Here is a 16,671-nt window from a genome sequence, read left to right on the forward strand (position 1 = left end):
AAGTTTATAGCTAGCACGGTCACCGCGCCAGAAAGTGAAATCTAAAACTTGATGTCACAGGAATAAGAGATAAGTGGGAAATCATCCAATAGGGGACCCCTGTTCTGGGGACAATTCTCTAGGTTTGATTTCCTCTTACTTAGTTTCACAAAGAATTTACTGAGTTTTTACAGAACAATACAGAGGAGAACATATATTCAGCACAAATTATAACAGAATGCAGAGAGGTGAAGTCATTAAAAGATTATTCCAAAACACAATAGTACAAGGTGAGTGTCAGTGCTAATCAACACAAGTCATGTAAAAGTAAAGGCTCCTTGGATGGAGCAACTGGAGTTTGGAGTAATACCAGAGAGGAGTGCTCCATGTATACACTCATGGCAACCTCTGCAAAGGCAAAAAAGGGAGAGAGTGTGCCAAGATATTTTTAGTAAAGGCACTTGGAGAAAGGGGGGAACAGGAATAAACAGCAAATGTAGAGAAGGGGAGATCAGAAAGAGAAAGTAGGAAAGGAAAGACATATGATGAATGGATGCGCGGGAACAGGAAGAGGGGAAAATAGAAAGGGAAGGGGGTCAAGGGGTGATCCAACAGCCAGAGTGCTAAAAGGCAATTTGAATAGACAGAGAGCAAAGTCCAGTCTATATTCAGATGGACATTCTAAGATATCCAGGGGTTCCAAACCTGCAAGTACTTAGTGTGGGAGTCTTCAAGTATTGAAGTGAAATTGTATTGCCTTGGGGCATGACCACCAGATATGGAGAAGAGTACCACGTTCAGTACAGCCACAAAAACACATTGGGGAAAGAGCAGGGACACATTTCTAAATATGATCCGGGTTCATATACCAACGCAAAAGCACTTTGTTGGCATTTTCTTGGGCCTGGAGATTTCCTCTTATATTGGAGAGATTTATGTGTCTGCGGGGCAGGAAGTGAAAGGAAATCTCCACAAACGAGACGGAAATAAAAACCAAACAGGGGCTCTAATTCTTCCCTGCTTGAAAACTAGCGAAAAAAATGATTGGTCCTAAACTGTTTGAATATTCTTTCTGTGATAGATAATTATTGAGTAGCTGGAGGTCTAAAATACTTATCTTTGCTGGTTGCCTCCAGTGCTGCCCCAACAACCAAAAATATAGCCAGTTGTTGAAGTGTCAGAGTTTACAATGTATGATTCTCCTATTTCGTAGAGCCCACATGACCAAATGCCTAGTCTTTTGGTTTTGTAAACAGGACAGGAGGAAGCATTAAGAGCTGGTTCACATTGGTGCGATGCCAGACATTGCATGTGATTCACAAACTGTATGGCTGAATTAGTATTGCATTCAGACCAAACTCGTGCAGGACCCTTTTTTTTGTTTGCACCAGAATCGGATCCCATGGGTACAGCGTGGCTCTCTCTCTGGTGGTGTGTGTACAGCGTGGCTCTCTCTCTCTGTTGCTGCGGGTACAGTGTGGCTCTATCTTGGAGTGCGGGTACAGTGTGGCTCTATCTGGTGGTGCAGATACAGCATCTCTCTCTCTGGTGGTGCGGGTACAGTGTGGCTTTATCTCTTGGTGTGGCTACAGCATGTCTCTCTCTCTGGTGGTGCAGGTACAGCGTGGCTTTATCTCGTGGTGTGGGTACAGCGTGGCTCTCTCTCTGGTGGTGCGGGTACAGCGTATCTCTATCTGGTGGTGCGGGTACATCGTGTCTCTCTCTCTCTGGTGGTGCGGGTACAGCGTGTCTCTCTCTCTCTGGTGGTGCGGGCACAGCATGGCTCTCTCTCTCTGGTGGTGAGGGTACAACATGGCTCTGTCTGCTGGTGTGGGTACAGCATGGCTCTATCTGGTGGTGCGGGTTCAGTGTGGCTCTCTCTCTGGTGGTTTCAGGTACAGCGTGACTCTTTTTGGTGGTGCGGGTACAGCGTGGCTCTATCTGGTGGTGCGGATACAGCGTGGCTCTATTTGGTGGTGCGGGTACAGCGTAGCTCTATCTGGTGGTGCTGGGGCTATTAGCTCCCCCAGCACAGTCCTCTCTTTTTCCATGTCTCCTGTAGTAGCTGCTACAGTGTAACACTCCTCAGCTTGTTTCTGGGTTTTCTCTTTTCCCCCCAGCAGAGTGCATGCTGGGGACTGTAGCCAGCTTCCTGCTGAGAACAATTGGTACACCAATCTCCGGGACTACATTTCCCATGATGCCCCTCAAGTTTCTTCTGATTGGCCCTCCGTTGTGGCCAATGGAGAAGGAAGAAGAACAGGCAGGAAGTGTTCTCTTCTCCCGTGCTGCCAACATGAGGAGAAGAAGGGGGGCGAGTGGGGGAAACATCCTGTCAGCGGCCCGCAGCTCCCCCCCCTTGGCCCATCGCGCAGACGCCCGCGGCTGGAGGAGGAGGAGCAGTCAGTAGGAGCGGAGAGCGGAACTGTCAGCTTTAGCTCTGAGGCTGAAAAGTGTGAGAGAGACACACAGCTCAGCCCATACAGCCGCTAGTTCCGCCGAAGAAGACACAGGCATGGCCGCATAGTGGTAAGCGAGCAGCAGCCTTGGCCTGTGTTAACCCTGTCCAGGTTGCAGCCGCCGCTTTCCCCCGCCGTGAAAATGCCCAGTCTGCCCTATGGCCAGGCTGGGCCTGCTTACCTGCTCTGTGCAGTGATTTTGCACAGAGCAGAACAGATCCTCCGCTTCTTAGGTCCCTCTTTGGCTCTCCTGGCTCCTCCCTCCTGTTGAGTGCACCCGCAGCAAGCAGCTTGCTATGGGGGCACCCGAGCTGAGCCACAGCTCCCTGTGTCCATTCAGACACGGAGCGGTGGCCTGGTCCTGTCCCCTCTCTCTCCTTTTTGGCTCACTGACTTTGACAGCGGGAGCCAATGATGCTTGGCTGCTGTCGCAGCCAATGAGGAAGGAGAGTCCCAGACAGCCAAATCTTTTGTGCAACATCGCTTGATCGAGATGGGCTTAGGTAAATAATAGGGGGGCTAAGGGGAGGCTCCTGCACACAGAAGGCTTTTTATCCTAATGCATAGAATGCATTAAGATAAAAAATCTTTTGCCTTTACAACCACTTTAAAGTATAACTAAAGGCAGAACTTTTTTTTCAGTTTTGGGTGGAGTGGACAGGGATTAGAACCCCTGTCAGTTCTTATTGTCGTCTGTGCCCCCCTGTTATGATTGAAAGTGAAAGTGAAAGAAAATCCAGAACTTTGGGTTGTCCCAGACATGTAATAGAAGAAAAATATTCCAATAGGGACAAATTCTGGTGACCTGGGGGTCCCCAAGAGCTTCCCTTGATTTCCTCTCACTTCCTAGTTTTTTTATTTTATTTTTTTGGTTTGTTGAGCTCAGATTAGGGGTGCCACCTCATCCCTTTAAACCTGAACACATATGAATTACACAGGTTCTGAGGCTACTTTAATGCAGATAAGGCACCAAGTGAGTTTAGCTACCACCTTAATTAGCCACAGAACCTGTGTAATTAATATGTGTTCAGGTTTAAAGGGATGAGGTGGCAATCATAGCTCAGATGCAGTCGTAGTTTCACTTTAAAGTCCTTTTTTGTAAAAGCAATTGCTCCAAAAACAATGCAGCCTGAATATAGTCTTCCTATTGCACATTACAAAATGTATAACAAAATTACTTATAAAAAAAAACGCAAAGCCGCTCCAACTGATAAGTGCCTCCAGTACATGTGATCTGTGAACCCTGACCAACCTGGAATTAATTATATACATACTCAGCTACCTGTGACTGAGAGTATTATTCCTTCTCTGCCACTTTGATATTTCACAACAGTTAGGCCCCTTTCACACTAACCTCCCGTTCAGGCCCGCCTGTCAGTTTTTCAGGCGGACCTGAACGGGTGCTCCATAGAGCTCTATGGAGCGTCGGATGTCAGCGGTGACATGTCCGCTGACATCCGACCCGCTCCGATCCGAAAAAGTGTGACGGAGGAAAAAGCTATTTTTCCATCCGTCTGCGGATCGGATCGGATGACGACGGGCACTGCGGTCCGTCGTCATCCGATCTCCCATAGGGGAGAGCGGCGCTGTGACAGGTCCGTCCCTGCACAGTGTGCGGAGACAGAGCTGTCATCTCCCTGCTCAGCGGGGATCGGCGGAGTGATCCCCGCTGAGCAAACGGACATCCACGGGGCGGATCAGAACTGATCCGCCCCGTGTGAAAGGACCCTAAGGGTCCTTTCACACGGGGCGGATCAGTTCTGATCCGCCCCGTGGATGTCCGTTTGCTCAGCGGGGATCACTCCGCCGATCCCCGCTGAGCAGGGAGATGACAGGTCTGTCTCCGCACACTGTGCAGGGACGGACCTGTCACAGCGCCGCTCTCCCCTATGGGAGATCGGATGACGACGGACCGCAGTGCCCGTCGTCATCCGATCCGATCCGCAGACGGATGGAAAAATAGCTTTTTCCTCCGTCACACTTTTTCGGATCGGAGCGGGTCGGATGTCAGCGGACATGTCACCGCTGACATCCGACGCTCCATAGACCTCTATGGAGCACCCGTTCAGGTCCGCCTGAAAAACTGACAGGCGGGCCTGAACGGGACGTTAGTGTGAAAGGGGCCTTACTGATTAAAGTATGGCTCAATCGTCCTCCTCTTTGGCACTGACCCTCTGACCTGCTCCTTCCTCCATCCCTCTGCCACACTTCACTAACAATAGCTACTTGTGAAAGGAAAGCCACATACATACACACATCAGTTTATGTGTAGGACAGGCTGTTTGTCAGATGTGAGTCTGATTCCCTCGGCTGTATACAGTCTTATACAAGCGATCATTCCATAAACACCTAAAACAGAACTCCTAGCAGATATAAATGACACAAAAGAATGCAACTCCTTTGTAGCGCATGCTCCTGAAGAACACGCACTATGTGTTTTTTTCTATTTAAAGTTCCTAAAACCACAGTTGGGTTTTAGGGTCAATTATACCAAATGATGGTTTCAGTACCAGTCTAGCTGGATTGCACTGTATTCTGCTTGGCCACAGGTGGCGCTGTCACCACTGGCAAGTGTGAGAACGCAGTTTAGCGAGGAGCGTTAGGTGCCATTCCTTCTCGGAACCAGCCCAGTGGGAGTGTCATCTTGCTGTGCATTCTGAGAGAGGGTACTTAAGGTATTGACATCACGTGCTTCTGGTTTCCGTTCCATAAGATCTTTCTGTCTGTTTGGTCCTGGTCCTCCTGACCAGCCCCCATGGCCCTCATGGCCTGGGATGCGGATCCATCCAATTCCAAGTCTCTGGGCTGACAAGCCGGCTGACCTTGCAGTTTATTATATGAGTTGTCATGCTGTGGTGAAGATGGTTGCGAAACTTAAAAAAAAAAAATTGCAGAAACTTTTTGAAGAACCCTCGTATACGTAAACTATCTGAATTAGATTTAGTTATCTAAAGTAGTATCATAAAGAGTTGTCATATTTGTTTTCACACATTTTTCATTGCATCTCAGTGCTGGTCTTCTGCGGCCTCTTTTCAGCACCTACCTGCCACATGCACTTCAGCAACAGCTGCATAGTACTTCCCATGGGTGGGTAGTTCGTAAAACAACAGTGGACCATGCCTTTGTAATGTGTGCTGCATTGGTGACAATGCAGGTGTGCAATTGGTAGACCGGGACAGTGTGTTGTCACCCAATAATAGGAAGTGTCTGGACAGGGTCCATTATGTGAGATTTAAATCCCATAAACTCTCCTCCATCTTGCTGGTTTACACTTCCTCATTTAAGCTGTCATCCTGCCTGACGTCTGCACTTTCCATGCTGTAAATTGTAGGGAGAGGCTCCCCATCCCAGATGCATGAGCCGACCGCTCATGGATTACATACAAAAAGTGCCATCTCTTCTTCCCATGTGCATTACTAAGTTACAAGTATTTCTCAGTACTATTAATGCTGCACTTAGTTTGGTTCCCCTTGGTGTGTTCTCTTAGTCCTGCAGGTGTATCCATCCACCCAGTACTCCTATTGGTCTGAGGTTCCTTTTTGTTGTGAGAGTGTCCATCGGAATCCCTTACTATGTGATGGGCCTGATTTTAACTGTCGCAATGTGAGTTGCCATTTGTCTTTTCACTACAATAAATCTGTTAAAATACTACACTCAGATTGTACACTGTTGTTCTTATCTGTTTGCTTAGAGATTCTTCAGAGGTGCTGCATCTGGTGCATTGAGATCATCAGAAAATACCCTGAACACTACAAGTGGACTCCATTAATTTTTTGCTGTTCTGCATAGACATTTATGTACACACAGACACTTATTGCACCATATACCCCATTACTACTTTACTACCACTTTTAGACTACTTTACACTGTAAATATTGTTCAGCTCTGTCCCCAAAGAGAAGTCCATGCCCAAGAGTAGTCCCTTATAAGTGCCAATAAGGGTCCACACCAGGCCCATTTTGAAAAGGTAATAACTATGGGAACCTTGGATCGAGTACTCTTTCCCATCATTACATCCGGCTAGCTTTGGTCTCCTATGACTGAAGACTGAGGTGGTTCCGCGTCTTTGTTACCTCCCCCCACCCCTGTCAACCCCCTCCCACCTTCTACAGCCACTTTCCCCTTTCTTTATTTCCTTTCTTTCACTTCTGGGGCCTCTAACTCCCTGTTCCTTTCCTTTTTTTCTTATTGTCCATGTTTTGGGTTTTACCACGGACGATAAATTTACACTATGGGGTATCCTACTTGGTCTTCCTATTTACATGCTCATACTTTAGATTGTTCTGGCTTTATTTGTCACCTTACAATGTTTCGCACTATGGGATGTTCTTTTATTAGCCCCTGCGTTGGTGAAATCGGTGCTCATTTTGTTCTGTCCTGATAACCCAATAAACATTATTGAGCCAAAAAAGGTAATAATAACATTATTGAAGGACGGTGGTAGAACATTCAGTTCTACAGGTTACAGAAGTACATAACAAGTGGAGAGAGAGAGAGAGCTATACCCATGCATGAGGTCGAACAGTGTCCTGGTATTTTTCAAAACAATGGATGCTATCAGTCCCATCTCTCCAATTTGGGAGAAGTCCTAGTGCTCACCCTGAAGCGGAGCTCACAGTGAGCTTGAACCAGATTGGCCCTGCTGGTGATGTCCAGACAACAAAAGAATCAATCCACAGTTTTTCAACAAATACCACTACTTTATTTAAAAACTCCTTTATAAAAGTTAGATCAAAGTCAGTATTGTTTTTCAACAACCAACCCAGGGAGCCCTCCATTTTATTTAATCCATAGTGCCAATGGACAGATGCCAGGAGGCCTAAGTGGGAAGGCTAATCCTAAAGGGGCTACACCCTGTAAAAAGCCATGATTGTCATGTGCACTGTACAATCAGTGTGAGCTTAGATGAGTGAGATGCTCCTCGCAAGGAAATATTAATAAAACAACTATATTGCCATTTGAAAGTGGCAATGTTTAAAAGTCCTGCAAATGTAACACTGACTATATCATAAATGTGGCAAATGTTAATAAAACCCAAATCCTTTATTAAAAATCGGTGAAACAAGATGTTAGGCGATTGGCAGAAACCACAATTCGATCAGGCAAAACCAAGGGCAAATATGAGGCACAAATGTGCAAAGTCCCAGCAACGAAAAGCAGTAACCATTCAACAATTTGATCATTTGCCTCTTTCAAATGCCCGCTATTGCTCTATTAATGTTGCTGTTATCCTTGCTTTGACCTCTGGGGGCAGCAGCGAGGAGCAGATGTAAAAGTCATATTTGATTCAATCTGTATGTAAATATTTGTGTTTAGCGCCTATCCAAGTAATTAATAGTCAGCTGTTAGGATTTAGCATGTTATTCTGAAAGAATCGCAGTCATCTGAGTGTGGCGAATAGCCAGTCCCCCGGCTGCTCATTGATGAGCTGGAGGAGAGTCAAGTGTGAGACTATATAGGAAATCATAATTACTCGCTCTGAAGTGTGGCTCTTCCAGGCCTGTTTGGCTCCTCATCAACAGCTGACGCTCCTGTCAATGTGGCCCCCCCCACCCTTGAGCGGCAATTCCAGAAACCATTTCATCCTTGTGTGAATAATAATGGGTCCTATAGTGAGTTATGCTCTTCCTTTGATTTACTGTTGTATCAAAAACAATGAGATGCAGAAACCAAGCACCTGTGTTAGCGAGGATGACGGGGGGCACTTTATAATACATTTTCTCTACATAATAGAGTGTTTATCTGTGAGACCACAGGTGTGCGCCTATTGCCTACAACACACATGGCCTAATGCACTAGGACTGGAAATTCTGACTTCATTAAAGGGAACATGTAGCCAGTTTTTCGCTATACACTGGGGTTTATTTACTAACGATGGAGAGTGAAAAATCAGGCTTATTTCTGCATAGGAACTAATCAGCTTCCAGGTTTTATTGCCAAAGCTTAATTGAACAAATATTATAAACGAGCTGAAATACTGAAACCTATTTTTAGCGCCACATCCCATAATTTCTACAAAAAATATAAGGTTTCTAAAAGGGACTTTTAAAGCGCAATGACACCATATTATATAAAAAAATATAAATTTTAATACAATAATTGAACAAGCTGAGGTTAGAAGCTGATTGGTTTTATGCAAAAGTGAGCCCGATATTAAACCCCATACTCAATTATCATTATAATGATATATATGATATAAAACCCATACTCAGTTATCATTATAATGATTACCAGAGGCTGTGGTATTCTCTACATCTTAGCTATTCCATTATTTTCATCATTTGTATTTTCTAGAGAGATCTGTGGAGTCACACTAGTGGCTATCTACAGTATATTACAGGCTCAGTGGCCACTAGGCATAACCAATTGTTTGACTTTTTTTTAACTGGTCTCACTAGCAATTTATCCATTTAGCGTGTTAAATAGGGACAAGATTTGGATGGAACTTGTGGTGATATTATAAAAAGGGCATCCAGGTTCTAATAAGTCTTCTCCATAGCAAATCCCTGGGTGATATCATTGACCAAATATGTTCATGACTACATTTGGTCAATGATGTCACATAAGATCCCTGGCCAATCATTTAGTTATAGTTTTTTTTTTATGCCACTTTTTAAAGGTTTCATTTACACTGTTCCCTAACATTTGCACTGTTCCCTAATATCACCTGCAGCTTTAAGGCATTTTAGGATTTATTTATTTTTAATGTTATCCCTTAGGCCACATTAAAAGAACCAATGTGCACTAAACAGTATGTTAAAGATTTTTTTTTTTATTTGGCTATATGTCTCGCATGGCAGTGCCCAGTTTCCCGTGTTTCAACAGAACTTTGCCTGCAAAAAAATTACAAGATTCGTCTTACATAGCTTTCTATAGGGTTCTGCACTATTTTCAGGGTTTGGGAACTTCCCACTGAGTTTTCTGAACCTCCTGCAAACCAAACTTCACTCATCAGGTTTTATATGATTACCAGGTTTAGGCATGCCTTTTTAAATAAAAAATAAATAAAAAAAAAGCTTATGTTTAAAAAAAAAAAAAAAAGGTTTATTTGCTGTCCACGGAGATACCAAGGCAAAGCAATAGACCTGCATGATGCCCCTAAACCAAGAGAATATGCATGGCTACCTGCTATACTGACACCAATCATTTGCCTTTTGTCATCAGACTACTTTTCCAAATACCTAACCAAAATAAAAGGTGTTTTTTTTTGTATTTACCTGGAGTTCTACTTTAAGTCATGTCCTTATAAGACTGTGGCACCCTTTAAACAATCTGCTTCTGCTAAATTAAATGTATGATTTATTTTAATTTTGAAGACACCTTTCCACTAAACTCAACCCAAAAGAAAAGCATAATGAATTTACATCAGTTTTACTACTTTTTTTTAAATAATATTTACAAGTCTATATGCTATAGTATTATACAATAATTCTTCATTTTACAAATTAACCTTAAATACGGAATGCGCCAATGACACTTTGCAAAGATCTATCCAATAAGACAGCCCAGTAGGACCAAGTTATAAAGATCATGTTCTATAAGTTGACTAAGCTAGGTGGTCCCATTCCTAATGAGATAAAGAGAGGGGTTATGTGCCTCCAGTGGGGCTCTCACATTCTGTGTAATCTGATCTCTCTGATTTATAGGTCTGTTTACAGAACATCTGTAGAGTAGCTTAAAAATTCTACTTCCCTCTCAACCTGCAGTGTTGCATGTGGATATTATGAAATAATCCTATGTAATATTTCATATTTTTCTTAAAGAAGACGTCATTGTTGTTTCTAACGGGTATCTCTTAGCACTAAACATAATAAATAAAAATGATTTTAAAATTATAAGGATTTCATCACTTTCATGTATTTTAGGAAAAAATTAAAAAAGTTGTAAAACTGATGGTGTTTATTTCTCTAAAGCACTGGGTATCATCAATAATTGCTATGTTTTAAATTAAATACTTGTGTTAACTTTTTTTTCATCCATTATCACATCTCAGTCCTGTGGGTCTCCTGTGGCCCTTTTGCTACCACTCCCTGTCTACATGCATTCCAGTAATAGTTGCATGGCATTTCTCAAGATAGGTTTTCTGATGGTGGCAACAGTGCACCAATAATACAGATTACGTGGATTACATTATGTGCATATGTAAACGGTGCAAAAAATAAATGAATTCCATACAAAAAGTGCTGAAGCGCTTTATATAAACATGCTGTGCAGTGTGCCACACTCCCCTCTCGTCTCTCCACTCACCAGAGAAAATGGACTCTCAGGTTTTCAGTATGGAGGTCAAACACGCTTAAATCTGGTGATGGGAGAATTGGGCTTCTTGACATCCTCAATAGGGTCTCCAAACTGTAAACCTTAAAGCGACTGGAATATCCACCAAACTCAATAAAACAAAATGGTGCTCATAATGACTGATAAAACTATTTATTTGCACAATAATAAAAATCCACTTACAGGATTCCAGGTACAAACGTGCATGAGACAATCATGAGGCTCTTCCAAGTTCGCCGCAGCTTGACGTCCGTTCCATGGAGGCAGGGCCGCTGATAGAAATCATGGGGCCCCGTACAGCTTACCTGACGGGGCCCCCTTCAGCTCCACCCTGCCCGTGGCCCCTCCCCAGACCCCACCTTGAAACAAAGTGCAGGTTTGTCTACAAGTGATAGGAATGGGTGGCACTGTCTGTAGCACATTATGGCATTGGCGGCATGGGTGACACTGTCTGCAGCACATTACGGCATTGACGGCACAGGTGGCACTGTCTCTGCAGGCAGCACATACGTTATGGGCCATAATGCATGTGCTACCGGCAGACAGTGCCGCCAATGCTGTAACGTGCTGCAAACAGTGCCAGCCGTGACACTAATGGCATAACGCATGTACTACTTGCTGACAGCGCCACCCATGCCATATTGTGCTGCAGACAGTGCCACCCATGCCGCCAATGGCATAATGCCCTTGGCAGCATGGGTGGCACTGTCTCTGCAGGCATCACATGCGTTATGACATTAGCGTCATGGGTGGCACTGTTTGCAGCACAATATGGCATTGGCGGCATGGGTGGCACTGTCTGCAGGCAGCCCATGTCTTATGGGCCATAACGCATGTGCTACCTGCAGACAGTGCCACCCATGAAGAGACATTCTTTCGCACCCGAAATAGAGGAAATAGTCCCTCCCCTGCCTCCACCTAGTCTGTGGATAGCTATCTGCACCAAAAAAAAAAAAAAAAACGTAAAAATAACCGGGGGGTGGTGGGGGCTATTTGGTTGGTAGTTGATTCAGACGGACTCTGATCGTCCGTGGCTGGAGGATTTTTTTTATATTAATTATTTATCTGCTCAGCTTGCCTGGGCCCCCTGCTGGCCGGGCCCGGTACAACAGGGCCAGTTGTAATGGCCTATCAGCGGCCCTGCATGGAGGGCAGAAGTGACGTCGTCGGTTACAAAACTGGAAATTATGTCAATGCGTTTTGCCCCTCCTCCAGGGCATCATCAAGGACAATTTTAACAGTGCACTATGCTTGCATACTATATGTTGAAATAGCCACTTGTACAGTTGTCTCCATCGGAAGCCCATATGACAGGGTGACAACTGAGGTGTACAATTGGGAGACAGAGACAGAGCGTTGTCACCCTATCACAGGAAGTGCCTGAAGACCTTTATAGCAGGATTAGGAGGCATTATTTTATTAATATAATATTGGAAATATTTTTTGAAATTACATTAACATTTTAAAGTTCATATGAAATTTTAGTGATTGGGTTTACAGATACTTTAAAGGGAATTTCATAGGATTTTGTTGCACTTCATAAGTGTTCAAAATTAGGGCAATTTCTAGCAACAGATCTCTAAACCGTTTACCTCTCCCTAAGCTAGGTACAATTTTTAGTAGCCATGTTTATTGCAACTGAGAATGTATTTTTTGTTTGCTTTTGCTGCATTTTGGATGCTCATAATTCAAATCTCCAAACCATCTTACCATACAGCTCTTCGAGGAGGGGACCAACAGCCGGACATTTATTGTGAAGCTGGAAGCAGAACATATGAAGGGCCTGCAGCACATTCGGGCCCTGGAGGCCAGGCTGGAGGTCAGTGTGTCTTTCAATTCCAAATAATTACACCAGCCCTCCTCCCTCTCACAACGAGGAACATTTCAGCTGCAGATGGACTTTGTCATTTAATTTGCCATTACATTAAATAATATGCCCAATTGTCGTTCCCAAGAGCAGAGCGTGTTCTGCCCAACAATGGGACCCATTCAGGATGATCGTCAAGAGTTCACAGAGCTTCCTGTCTCCATTATGAGATATTAAAGGACATAGACAGCCAGTCTCCCTTGCTGGCTCTTGATACTGATGTAACAAAACTGTTAATTGTGCCGTATTTAAGTACGGAAATCCAAAAATGTATTTTTTAATAAGTGTCATGGGCAACGTTCACACTTGTGCAGCGGTTACCTTTCCACTTACAGAAAAAAAGCTATGCAGACCATTTCTATAGCTGGTGTTCACATTACTGGGCCTTAGTGCAGTGCGTTATAGCTGACACCCCCCCCCCCCCCGAAACGCGCCAGTTTTGTCCTGGTTTAACATTGATGCAGATATAATTTGAATATCATGGAAGGCAATAATGGTTAACCATGGACAATTGAGTATTATGTAAAGCACGTTATTTTTTGTTTTGCATATATATATATATATGTATATATATATATATATATACACACAGTATCTCACAAAAGTGAGTACACCCCTCACATTTTTGTAAATATTTTATTATATCTTTTCATGTGAAAACACTGAAGAAATTATACTTTGCTACAATGTAAAGTAGTGAGTGCACAGCTTGTATAACAGTGTCAATTTGCTGTCCTCTCAAAATAACTCAACACACAGCCATTAATGTCTAAATTGCTGGCAACAAAAGTGAGTGAGTACACCACTAAGTGAAAATGTCCAAATTGGGGACAAAGTGTCAATATTTTGTGTGGCCACCATTATTTTCCAGGACTTTCTTAACCCTCTTGGGCATGGAGTTCACCAGAGCTTCACATGTTGCTGCTGGAGTTCTCTTCCACTCCTCCATGATGACATCACTGATCTGGTGGATGTTAGAGACCTTGTGCTCCTTCACCTTCCGTTTGAGGATGCCCCACAGATGCTGAATAGGGTTTAGGTCTGAAGACATGTTTGGCCAGTTCATCACCTTTACCTTCAGCTTCTTTAGCAAGGCAGTAGCCGTATTGGAGGAGTGTTTGGGGTCATTATCATGTTGGAATACTACTCTGCGGCTCAGTTTTCAAAGGGAGGGGATCATGCTCTTCTTCAGTATGTCACAGTACATGTTATCATTCATAGTTCCCTCAATGAACTGTAGCTCCCTAGTGTCGGTGTTCTGACACAAAGTGTCCGCCTATCGAATAGTGTCTGGCCCGTACTTAGCAGGCGCAGTGCTTGCGCAGTACGGAGGACAAGGAGACTCCGAAAGTCTCAGAAGAAGAACGGCGCCTGCGCACTGAGTCCAAGTTGAAGCCCCACCATCCAAGTAACAGGCCCCCGCGTGGGCTCGCTTCGCTCGCCACGCTTCGGGCACGGCCTCGCTTCGCTCGCCACGCTTCGGGCACGGCCTCGCTTCGCTCGCCACACTTCTAACTCTATGTCCATTTGGATGGTGGGGTTTGAATCTGGACTCACTGCGCAGGCACCATTTATCTTTGGAGATGTTCAGCTTCTCCTTGTCCCCCGTACTGCGCAAGTGCAGTACAGGGCAGACACTATGTGATGGGGGACACTATCTAAAAGGACACCAGCAGCACTCATGCAGCCCCAGACTATGACACTCCCACCACCGTGCTTGACTGTAGTCAAGACACACTTGTCTTTGTACTCCTCACCTGGTTGCCACCACACACGCTTGACACCATCTGAACCAAATACGTTTATCTTGTTCTCCTCAGACCACAGGACATTAGTTAATGCTTGTCTTCAGCAAATTGTTTGCAGGCTTTCTTGTGCATAATCTTTAGAAGAGGCTTCCTTCTGGGACAACAGCCATGCAGACCAATTTGATGCAGTGTGCGGCATATGGTCTCAGCTCTGACAGGCTGATCCTCCAGCCCTTCAACCTCTGCAGCAATGCTGGCAGCACTCATATGTCTATTTCCCAAAGACAACCTCTGGATATGATGCTGAGCACGTGCACTCAACTTCTATGGTCGGCCATGCCACGCCTGTTCTGAGTGAAACCTGTCCTGTTAAACCACTGTATGGTCTTGGCCACCGTGCTGCAGCTCATTTTCAGGGTCTTGGCAATCTTCTTATAGTCTAGGCCATCTTTATGTAGAGCAACAATTCTTTTTTTCAGATCCTCACAGAGTTCTTTGCCACAAGGTGCCATGTTGAACTTCCACTGACCAGTATGAGAGAGTGAGAGCAATAACACCAAATTTAACACACCTGCTCCTCATTCACCTGAGACCTTGTAACACTAATGAGTCACATGACTCTGGGGAGGGAAAATGGCTAATTGAGCCCAATTTGGACATTTCCACTTAGGGGTGTACTCACTTTTGTTGCCAGCAGTTTAGACATTAATGGCTGTGTGGTGAATTATTTTGAGGGGCCAGCAAACTTACACTGTTATACAAGCTGTACACTCACTACTTTACATTGTAGCAAAGTGTTGCTTCTTCAGTGTTGTCACATGAAAAGATAGAATAAAATATTTACAAAAATGTGAGAGGTCTACTCACTTTTGTGAGATACTGTATATAAATATATATGTATATATATATATATATATATATATATATATATATATATATATATATATATATATAAAAGCAGAATTTGTATATTCACAAACCATGAAAAAAACTAAACAACAAACAAAGAAATATCATAATGTGGGATCGTATCGGCCAATATCTGGCAGATCGGTCAACACATATAGAGACTTATACCATCCTATAATCATAAAAATGAATAAAGATCAAAATCTGTATTTAACCCTTTAGGATATAAAAAGTCTAAGCGATTTATCCAGTAAACTTCTCTTTTTCTCAATTCCAATTCTCTATTCCCCCCACGTTTATTAGTTGGAATACCATCGAGAAAATTTGGTAAAAAAAATAAAAAAAAATCTTTGTTTCTTTTAAAATTTATTGCAGAGTATTGGCAAGTATTGGCAGGGTATTGGCAGATTATTGGCAGAGTATTGCAGTGTTGCAGAGTATTGGCAGAGTATTGCACAGTGTTGCAGAGTATGGGCATAATACTGCAGATTATTGTCCCTGAGCAGCGCTGTGGGTATTACATATCCAGCCCACAGCGCTGCTGCCATCTCTCCCCCTCTCCCCTCTCACTGTACCAATTGGTTTGTTTCCAAGTGATCGCTCCGTCATTTAACGGAGTGATCACGTGGTAAACAGCCACTGTCAGCGGCCGTCACGAATGTGACAGGGTGCACGCAGGAGCCCATCTTTTGGCTATGGTTCGGTCCGCATGTGGTTAACTGGTTGAACCTCCTTTGGCAGCAATAACTTCAACCAAACGTTTCCTGTAGTTGCAGATCATACGTGCACAACGGTCAGGAGTAATTCTTGACCATTCCTCTTTGCAGAACTGTTTCAGTTCAGAAATATTCTTGGGATGTTTGGTGTGAATCACTTCACAGTTGGGATGAGGTTTTGATGTTGGTGTGCTGTGCCTCTTTTTCTCCACACATAGTGTTGTGTGTTTCTTCAAAACAATTCAACTTTGGTTTCATCTGTCCACAGAATATTTTGCCAGTACTGCTGTGGAACATCCAGGTGCTCTTGTGCAAACTGTAAACGTGCAGCAATGGGTTTTTTGGACAGCTGTGACTTCCTCTGTGGTATCCTCCCATGAAATCCATTCTTCTTTAGTGTTTTACGTATTCGTAAAACAGGGATTCGCTAACAGGGAAGTTAGCATATTCCAGAGACTTTTGTAAGTCTTTAGCTGACACTCTAGGATTCTTCTTCACCTCATTGAGCAGTCTGCGCTGTGCTCTTGCAGTCATCTTTACAGGACGCCCACTCCTAGGGAGAGTAGCAGCAGTGCTGAACTTTCTCCATTTATAGACAATTTGTCTTACCGTGGACCGATGAACAGCAAGGCTTTTGGAGATACTTTTATAACCCTTCCAGCTTTATGCAAGTCAACAATTCTTAATCGTAGGTCTTCTGAGAGCTCTTTTGTGCGAGG

At 43.9% G+C, this 16,671-nt stretch overlaps 1 protein-coding gene across 3 annotated transcripts in view; it reads left to right on the forward strand.

Moving 5' to 3' along the window:
• LMNTD1 (lamin tail domain containing 1) overlaps positions 1-16,671 on the forward strand; it is a 213,294-nt gene that overhangs the window by 121,217 nt on the left and 75,406 nt on the right. For 2 of the 3 annotated variants that reach the window (XM_077469094.1, XM_077469095.1), the window contains exon 8: positions 12,430-12,531. The exons of the other annotated variant lie outside the window; for it this stretch is intronic. In XM_077469094.1, coding sequence (XP_077325220.1) covers positions 12,430-12,531 — 102 coding nt within the window. The remainder of the gene's footprint in view (positions 1-12,429; positions 12,532-16,671) is intronic. 3 annotated transcript variants of the gene reach the window in all.

Source organism: Lithobates pipiens, unplaced genomic scaffold (genome assembly GCF_037356315.1).
Source record: "Lithobates pipiens isolate NorthernLeopardFrog02 unplaced genomic scaffold, aLitPip1_a1.2 Scaffold_8, whole genome shotgun sequence".
Classification (NCBI taxonomy): domain Eukaryota; kingdom Metazoa; phylum Chordata; class Amphibia; order Anura; family Ranidae; genus Lithobates; species Lithobates pipiens.